The 9,995-nt window shown below is 32.9% G+C and overlaps 1 protein-coding gene across 1 annotated transcript; it reads left to right on the forward strand.

Moving 5' to 3' along the window:
• Window positions 1-1,203: 1,203 nt before the first annotated feature.
• LOC142636408 (beta-amyrin synthase-like) lies at window positions 1,204-9,358 on the forward strand. The gene is made up of 17 exons (XM_075810624.1): window positions 1,204-1,791; window positions 4,427-4,612; window positions 5,003-5,092; window positions 5,220-5,417; window positions 5,531-5,615; window positions 5,786-5,952; window positions 6,058-6,249; window positions 6,339-6,452; window positions 6,717-6,836; window positions 6,987-7,109; window positions 7,198-7,296; window positions 7,665-7,721; window positions 7,829-8,019; window positions 8,123-8,300; window positions 8,510-8,590; window positions 8,682-8,765; window positions 9,044-9,358. The coding sequence occupies exons 1-17, from the start codon at window positions 1,591-1,593 to the stop codon at window positions 9,164-9,166; spliced, it is 2,289 nt and encodes a 762-aa protein (XP_075666739.1). The 5' UTR covers window positions 1,204-1,590; the 3' UTR covers window positions 9,167-9,358.
• Window positions 9,359-9,995: the final 637 nt, after the last annotated feature.

Consider the following 9,995-nt stretch of genomic DNA (forward strand, 5'->3'; position numbering starts at 1 on the left):
AGTTTCTTTCTTTTTCCTTTTTTCTAATTTTCCATCTCTTTGCTTCGGAACTCTCTCTCTATCTCTCTCTCGTCAATGTATGGGCATCAGTGCAGCTCTGAACTAGTTTCTTCTTTTACTTTTTTCTAATATTTCATCTCTGGTCTTTGCCTTCAATACTCTCTCTCTCTCGTCAATATATGTGCATCAGTGCATGAGCAAGTCTACAAGAGCAGCAAGAAAAGGTCTTAAACTGAAGCGGACAGATTGACATTGTACCTGCATCTCTTTGGTTTGGGCTTCCTCGGTTCTTCCTCAACTGTGTCAACTCATATATAGTAAATCTGATGTCTTAGGCTTCACAGCTTTAGCCTTAACAGTATCTTCAAAAGGCAAAATCTCTCTTCTTCTTAAATCTGAAACAAAATCTCTTATTTCTTTTTATTTTTGTCAGAAACACAGTGGCTGAAGCGTTAATCAACGAAGCAGCGTAAAACCGGTTTAATCGTACCGGTTTGTCGGTTTAACCGGCGATTTTTTCTGTTTTACCGTTTTTTCTTAATTTTTGGTTTTTAATAATAACTGGACCGGATTAAGGTTTAATTTCCTATTGAATCGGCCGGTTCAATCCGGTTTCTACTGGTGATGAGTTATTTTATCTTACTATTTTTTACCACTATTTTACACGACTTGGTGCACGTCACTTTTGTATATACCTATTATTTTTTTATCTACTGCTCACGGCCAGTCCCATAAGAGTAATGACTAAGTTTTATCAATACAGGTTGTAGTTCGAGATTGCTTCACTGGTGATCACGAGTTCACAAGTAGGGTGGGGTGGGCAGTGGACCCATTAGAATAGCGACCTATATCCACACGTAGCTCTACAACAACCGGAATAATGACATATATCCACCTAACCCTACAACAACCGTACCCTTACACTTTCTTTCCTTTGTCAATTTTACTGAATAGGAAGTTCCAAGACAGACCACATGTTTTGTGTGTCACATCTCATAAAGGTCTCGGCAGCTTCTACCGAAAATGCACCCTCTTTAGGAAAGTCGATATTGCTCTCTCTCTCACACTCTCTCAATCTCTCTCTCTCTCTCTCTCTGTCTTCCATATTCTACCCCCTCGTGTTTATGGTAAAAAGAGTACTTGGAGATTTTTTTTGCTAAATAGAGTTCTTGGAGATGTTAAAGAGTTCCCTACCGTGTTTATGAACCTTTTTTTTTTCTTTTGAAAACCATGTATGAACCATTTAAATACTGTTCATATATATTCTTGGTCTTGGTTTTATATACACTAAAAAAGTAAATTTTTTTTGGAAATTACAATCCACTAAGGATATATATTTGATGTTAAATTCTTGGTCGTATATATACAAATAAATAATTAAGTATTTTCCTTTTGACAAGATGGTTTTATGATTTGATAGAACTAGTGTATTAAGTTGGTTATCATGTTATGGTCATAAATATGATTTGACAGTACTAGTGTACAGTAGTTGCATTTTCAGCAATGAAAAGAAGAGAGAAGTGGTATCAACATCATCAAATATTGATCTTAGCAGTGCATTTTGATTGAAAGAAACTCAGTTAAAAGAAAATGTGGAAGCTCAAGATAGCTGAGGGTGGCAATGACCCTTACATCTTCAGCACAAACAACTTTGTTGGAAGGCAAATATGGGACTTTGACCCTGAGGCTGGTAGTCCAGAAGAACGAGCTGAGGTTGAAGAGGCTCGTCAAGATTTCTACAAGAACCGCTACCAGATCAGGCCCAGTGGCGACCTACTTTGGCGAATGCAGGTACCTCTCCATCTCTACTGTCTACCTTTCATATCCATATTATTCCTCAAGTACGTACGTAGTAAACTGTATAAATACTATTATTCTTTCCTTCGTCTCTTTATTATTATTATTATTATTATTATTATTATTTCTGCTTAATTTCAGATGGGGTGGCAGATCTGAAAGCCCTCCAATTATGTATTTTTTTTATAGGCTACATACCCTCAATTTAATATATACCTATTGACAAATTCTATAAAGTTATTTCTTTTGAATACTTTTCTGTAATTGTCCAATATATATGAGGGCCCAGGATTTGGACTCTAGATTTTTTTTCAAAGGAAAATCAACTATCTAGAAAAGTGGTATATTTGTAAGTTTTAATTATACGCCTAACCCAAGAGTTTGTAACTCAATTGGCATATTTTGGTACTTTACAAAAATACTTTTAGGATTTAAATTTTCCTCTCCTTATTATGACTGTTAGAATATCAATCCTAGGTTTTATGTTGTGATCTAATGCACCCAAAATGTGAAAGATGGTCCAAATTGGCATCCGGAAGCTAAAGGAAGCAAATACTACAATAATTCCTTAACAATCACTTAGTGCTGGTTTGGATCCAGCTTATTAGTGCTGCGTCTGCGTCTTACTTCTTTTTTTTTTTTTTTTAACCCAGTCGCAAGGTTGGACTTTTTAGCCATGAACAGTGCACTGTTCATAGGTCCCACAAATTTTACTTTTCAACAATTTTTTCATTAAAAATGGGTCCCACGGTACTATTCACATATTTAAAAATTATTTTGCTACAGTGTTTTCAGTTTTCAATTTCAGCAAAATAAGTTCTATCCAAACGGACCCTTAATTAGACTTTCATTAATGCTATTAGTAATGGACAATTATTACATTTGTCTTGTCTAAAGACATTCTGTTGTCTTCTAGCTTTTTTTAGAACTTTTCTTTCTCTCACATTTGTAGGCAATGTGATGCTTTAACTGATGCCTTTGCGAAGGTGATTCTAATGGTCCATTTGGATATAACTTATTTTGTTGAAACTAAAAACTGAAAACACTGTAGCAAAATAATTTTTAAATGTATGAATAGTGCTGTGGGACCCATTTTTAATAAAAAAGTTGCTAAAAAATGAAATTTATGGGACTCGTGAACAGTGCATTCATGCACTGTTCACTGCTGAAAAGTCAAAACATGCGGCTGGGGTAAAAAAAAAAAAAAAAAAAAAGGAAAAAAGTGGACGTGGACGCGCAAACGTGCAATCCAAACGCCCTCTAAGTGTGTGTTTGGATATCAATAAAAAATTAAAATTATTTTATTATTCAGTTTATTTTTGCTACTATTTATAGGTCCCACTACATTTTTTGTTACTATTCATGAGTCTCGCTGACTATTTCAACTATCTTTTACCTTTATCTGTAGTACTTTTAGTAATAAATTTTCAGTTTCAGTAAAATAATTTTTAGCCAAACAGACCCTAAGATTGTATCTGATGCTCTTTTGGGTTTATTTACCCTGCCTATAACTGTGTCCAATATTTTGACTAGTGGAGCCCATCAACTTCGGGATTTTAGATCAGCTGAGGTCTCTCATGTGAAGCGACAAGGCAATTGGACTGCACATCTTTTGGCTAAGCATGCCAAAGAATTAGATAGCTTTTATAATTATGTAACTTGGATAGAGGAAAATTCATCGCTGATTAAGTCTGCTATTTCTCATGATGTAACTTCTTCTTAATAAAGTTACAAGTTTTTCATCAAAAAAAAAAAAAAAAAAAGATAGAAATTGCCATTAGATTTGTTGTTTAATTAGTATCTCTTGGTATTTCCAATGGAGATATTCTGGATTCAAATCTCCACTACTTTAAACTATCAAATTTCCAAAAAGAAGAAGAAGAGAGATTAAATATAGAATAAAAGTAAAAACTAGATAATAGACAACAAATGAGAAAAATATTGGAGAGTCTAGGCTAGTCATTTAATTTGTTTATCGTTAGGGGATGTAAATGCAAGAAGGTATGTATCATCATTAATTGAGAATAAAATAGGGTGTTTGCAATTATATATTATCAAAACCAACTTATAACCCCATACATATGTATGGATATATTTAAAAGATATACATTAAGATGCATAGTATAATTCTTACATATATAATTTAAATATTATTGATAGTCATTCATATAAATATTTTTTCACTCTTTACAAATTCTTGTAAGAATATTATTAGATAGAAATTGTAAATTGTCCATTTTTTAAAATTTAAATTTTTTTTATATTTATTAATTCTAGATTTTTTGGTTTTTGTACGCAATAACTCACTTGGATTGATATTTATAATATGGTCTTACATTTGACTTCAAAAATAAAACTCTCTAAAAATAAATAATTTAGGACACATGACATAAAATTATATTATTGTAACGAAGAGGCTAGATCTATAAATGCGACTTTGGCTGGTTGATAAAGGAAATGAAATTTTATAGTATTAGTAGGTGATGATATTGCTCTCACTTGTGGACAATGTAATCTATAAAGATTAAAATTTTTTGATGATATTTAATTATATATTAGGCTTACTAATGCTTCATAAATTTGTTGACACTAATGTCATCCTTTTTCTTTTTTGTCAAAATGGTTGCAGTTTTTGAGGGAGAGAAAGTTCAAAAAAACAGTCACTCCAATTAAGATTGAAGATGGGCAAGAAATCACATATGAAAATGCCACAACTGCATTGAAGAGGGCTGTCCATTTCTATTCAGCCTTGCAAGCTAGTGATGGTCATTGGCCAGCTGAAAATGCTGGCCCATTGTTCTTCCTTCCACCCTTGGTGAGTTTCATCATGAAATAGCATTATTGTGATCAATACTTCTTGGAACACAAACTATTTTCGCATACTTATTTACAAAGAATACATTAGTAGAGTTTTTTTTTTTTGGCGGTATCAAACTAAAATTGCCGTACCCAATACATAAATTTTCCACTTAAATGGATTTTGTGAGAGGTAATTGGTAGGGTAATACCATACTAAATCATTGAGGGAGAGAAAAACTATAGAAAATTGTGCTTGCCAATATAATTTATTTTAATTCATCCAATGTATACCATTGAAACATATAAGATTGATTTTAATGTGAATAATACAATTGTTTCCAATACAATGTGCAATTGGATTGTGATATGCCTGCTTGTAATTTCTTATGGTTTTCAAAAAATGCAGGTATTTTGTATGTATATTACAGGACATCTTAATACTGTATTTTCTGCTGAGTATCAAAAAGAAATCCTTCGATACATATATTACCATCAGGTACATATTTTTGGAAGCTTTACAAGTTAATCGTAATGACAGAATTAGAGCTTCAGCTAAATTTCTTACCTACCTTTTTGTTTTAGTTCAATCTTTCCTATATAACAACAATTTTGTATATTATTAGAATGAAGATGGTGGTTGGGGACTTCACATAGAGGGCCATAGCACCATGTTTTGCACTGTTCTCAACTATATTTGTATGCGTATGCTTGGGGAAGGACCTGATGGAGGTCAGGACAATGCTTGTGTAAGAGCACGAAAATGGATCCTTGATCATGGTGGTGTTACACACATACCTTCTTGGGGAAAGACTTGGCTTTCGGTATTTACCATGTTTAGCATAGACTTATATAATAAAAATAATTTGTAACGAAAATGAAAATCTAACCATATTTCTTTTAACCAAATTGGAAATGCAATGTTCCTTTATTGTAGATACTTGGTTTGTTTGAATGGATTGGAAGCAATCCAATGCCCCCAGAATTTTGGATCCTTCCTTCGTTTCTTCCCATGCATCCAGGTTTGTACAATGTTTGTTTACAACTTCTATTTGAATCTGTCACCTCTACTTGAAGCTTTTATTACAGAGGTTTTACCTTATTTTATTTTTTAAGTTCATAATAAAACTTGCAACATTCTGAATTTCTATTTTACTAATAGCTTAGCAATTGCTTCATCCGTAAAATGTAGCCAAAATGTTGTGCTACTGCCGGATGGTGTACATGCCTATGTCATACCTATATGGGAAAAGGTTTGTTGGCCCTATTACATCCCTCATTCTTCAATTAAGGGAAGAACTCTACACAAAGCCATATAATGAAGTTAACTGGAGGAGTGTGCGTCATCTATGTGCAAAGGTGAGTTTATCTTAATTTTCCTATTTTGGTCGATTTTTGTTCCTTGGTATATATGCTTTTTAGTATTTCTTGCAATGCATTGATTATGCAAAACTATTATTACAGGAGGATAACTACCATCCCCATCCATTGATACAAGATTTGCTTTGGGATAGCCTATACATATTCATTGAGCCTCTTCTCACTCATTGGCCATTTAACAAGTTTATTAGAGAGAAGGCCCTTCAAGTAACAATGAAGCACATTCATTATGAAGATGAGAATAGTCGATACATTACCATTGGATGTGTGGAAAAGGTAATGTAACTTTACAATTAAGAAAAAATAATGGCAAGCTCCTACTTAGGCTATAAAAGAGTATACCAAATACCATATGCATTGAGCAGGTTCTATGTATGCTCGCTTGTTGGGTTGAAGATCCAAATGGAGATTATTTCAAGAAGCATCTTGCTAGGATCTCAGATTACATATGGGTTGCTGAAGATGGAATAAAGATGCAGGTTAGTACTCATATTTAACAAAACAATTATAGAATCTTTGGTGTCTGTTGAAGATTACATTTCACTTTATATCGAATTGTGAATGAAAACATTCCCTAAAATGGTTTTCTTTTTAGGGTTGGTTTTGGACACTAGTAAACTCATTTAAATTTTTGAATAAGTCCAATCTTTGGTTTTCTAGTTTTAAATTTATGAGTGCTGATGTACCTTGCAAGAAAAGAAGGGATTGCTGATTTTGATATATCCTGTTTTATTTGTATGCAGAGTTTAGGTAGTCAAGTGTGGGATACTGGTTTTTCCATTCAAGCCTTACTTGCAAGTAATCTTGTAGATGAAATTGGACCTACACTCATGAGAGGACATGACTTCCTAAAGAGATCTCAGGTTTGATTTTTAATTCTTATAGCATTTGTTCACCATTAAAATCAAGCATACATTTGACAATTTTGCTTTTACCCAAAAAAGAAAAAAAGAAAAAGGAAAAGCTATATTTATTCAATCTAGTTATTCCATTTTCCCTTAAAAATTTAAAAGGTCATGGACAATCCTTCTAGTGACTTCAAAAGCATGCACCGTCACATTTCTAAAGGATCATGGACTTTCTCTGATCAAGATCACGGATGGCAAGTTTCTGATTGCACTGCGGAAGGTTTGAAGGTAATTGTTTAAATTATTCAATGAAGTAAAGTATTGCTCCTCTTCCATAATCACTATGTTCCTCACCAAATTCTTCTCTATTTCACAGTGTTGCTTGCTTTTCTCAAAGATGCCACCAGATATTGTTGGTGAGAAAATGAAACCAGAGCGATTCTATGATTCTATAAATGTCATACTTTCTCTACAGGTGAGGCTAAACTTTGCTGTTGTATCTTAGTTATACTTATTTCGCACATCTAGGCATCAATGAGAAATCCAAACTGCACTTGGTTTTACTGTTGAACTAAAACTAGTTAATTACAAGAAAATGATTTATGCAAAGCTAATGGTGTTGTTTTCTATAGCTTCTTCTCCTGAACTGTTTGCAATTCCAGTAGCTATCTACCAGCCTACTCCCATTACCTTATATTAATATGATAAACTCTTATAGGCTTTTGTATCTCACTTTGAAGGGACCGTTTATATATATATATATATATATATATATTGCAATGTTTATTTCTAAGTATTTGAATTTGTTCATATCAATAAGCTCTATTCTATGGCTTAATGTAGAGTAAAAATGGTGGTTTACCAGCTTGGGAGCCTGCAGGAGCTGCAAAGTGGTTGGAAGTAAGTAACTGAGTATATTGAAATGACCTTAAAGTTCTTTTGAAAATGCTTTAGTATCATCTTGTGCCCAAAATTAATGGAATGCTCTTTTTCTATTCTCCCTTCAGCTACTAAATCCTGTAGAATTCTTCGCGAATACTATTATTGAGCATGAGTATGTTGAATGCACCGCATCAGCAATCCAAGCTTTAGTTTTGTTTAACAAATTATACCCTAAGCATAGGAAGGAAGAGATTGAAAACTTCATTAAAAATGCTGTACACTACCTTGAAGGCATACAAATGCCAAATGGTTCATGGTATGTACCTAAACTGGTTTATTAGATATGTTTGAAATGATTTTTGATCATACAAAGGAGTATTAGCAGAGAAGATCGATTACATGATAAAGCATTTTGATAGGTATGGAAATTGGGGAGTTTGCTTCACTTATGGTTCGTGGTTTGCACTTGGAGGTCTGGCTGCTGGTGGCAAGACTTACAACAATTGTCTCACTATGCGCAAAGGAGTTGACTTTCTGCTCAAAATACAGAGAGATAATGGTGGCTGGGGAGAGAGCTATCTTTCTTGCCCAAAGAAGGTAGATGTCTCAACATGGAATGTGCTTTAAGCTTCTTTGATAAATTTTCATAATATCTTTGATTCGATCACTATTGAAAGCAGTTCAAGAACATTTAACAACACACCCCATTTTGTTTCCCAAATTGTTATTAAGGGAAGAATCTGTGTCATTGAAGTTATTGTTTTCTCTAAAAATGAGATTCAGTGGATGCTACATAAATTATGTAGGAATATGTACCCTTGGAAGGAAACAAATCAAATTTGGTGCAAACTGCATGGGCAATGATGGGTCTTATTCATGCTGGACAAGTAAGTCGTTAGCTTAAAAATCTAACATTATACATACTATCTAATCTTATGTTTTTCTTTCATAATTCAATATCAAAACCTTTTGTAATAGGCTGAAAGAGACCCAACACCTCTTCACCGTGCGGCAAAGCTGATAATCAATTCTCAAATGGAAGATGGTGATTTTCCTCAACAGGTATCTCCTTGTAATTAACATAGCTTCCAAAAATCAAAAGAAGGAAAAAGATAATGTTTTTTAAAAAGAAGAAGAAGATTGACATGAAGATAGTTTTCTTTTTTGCACTATGAAGAACACAGGTTTAAAACTAGCTTGTGACACTAGGTGATTGAAACAAGAATTTTTTATCAAAGAGGGCAGAGGAGAAAGACAAAGTAACAAACTATGGAAATTTATATTATGCTTGAATTTTACTGCCAGCGTTTTTAACCATTTATATAATTCTTTTATGCCAGGAAATCACTGGAGCCTTCATGCAGAATTGCATGTTACACTATGCAGCATACAGAAATATATATCCATTGTGGGCTCTTGCTGAATACAACAAGCGTGTCCCATTGCCATCTAGAATCACTTAAGTGAAGCAGTGAATTCTGTAGTTCAAGTAATATATGAATGACATAGAAATAAAACCCAGTTTTTAATTCTCTTACTATTTTGGGATGTAGAAGTTCATAACATTATTCGGCATATTTGGATTCCAATAATCACTCATTTGGTACTACTTGAAGGAATATCTATGAAATAATGATATGGACACAACCATTTTCGCAATGTCTTTCTGAACTTATTAACATGACTAGTTATTATTGATTTTCACATTGGTACACAATTGACATATGTTACATCATATTTGAACTTGAACAGGTCACTTAAGTCACATTTAAAATAAGTAAATAAAATCAATTCCGGGCCAAAGGAATATATATATATATATATATATATATATATATACACACACACATATTTTTGAAGAAAACATTCATTAAACTACAAAATACATTACAATCTTAGGGAAAGCGGGGAATAAAAAATTCAAAAGACATTAACCTCAAGTCTTTTCCAATAGTTTGAAAAGAAAAATCAAGACATTGATAAAGCTACAAAATTTATACTAACCCATAAATTTTTTTTAAAATTATTTTTAGTACTTTTTTATCCCAAAATTCTCTATTACAAAAAAGTAAATTAACAACGCCCCCAATGAAAAAAAAAAAAAAAAGAGGAAGAAGAAGAATAATATTACTTGTCATGTTTACACTGACAAAGACCATTATTTTACTTTGTTTTAAATTAGAAACAACACACTGAACCTGCCATTCATATGTAAAGAGGATTGTCCACAAACTAGAGAATAAATAAGGCCCTGTTTGAATTTTTTTTTTTTTTTTTTATCATCACTCATCA

The sequence above is a fragment of the Castanea sativa genome, chromosome 5 (assembly GCF_040712315.1).
Source record: "Castanea sativa cultivar Marrone di Chiusa Pesio chromosome 5, ASM4071231v1".
Lineage (NCBI taxonomy): Eukaryota > Viridiplantae > Streptophyta > Magnoliopsida > Fagales > Fagaceae > Castanea > Castanea sativa.

Excerpts from the sequence above, each read along its gene's own strand:
- LOC142636408 (XM_075810624.1), top strand. The coding sequence starts at position 1,591 with ATGTGGAAGCTCAAGATAGCTGAGGGTGGCAATGACCCTTACATCTTC. Across the intron at positions 1,792-4,426 it reads ACCTACTTTGGCGAATGCAG|TTTTTGAGGGAGAGAAAGTT; the intron begins GTACCTCTCCAT and ends AAATGGTTGCAG. Across the intron at positions 6,250-6,338 it reads CCATTGGATGTGTGGAAAAG|GTTCTATGTATGCTCGCTTG; the intron begins GTAATGTAACTT and ends TGCATTGAGCAG.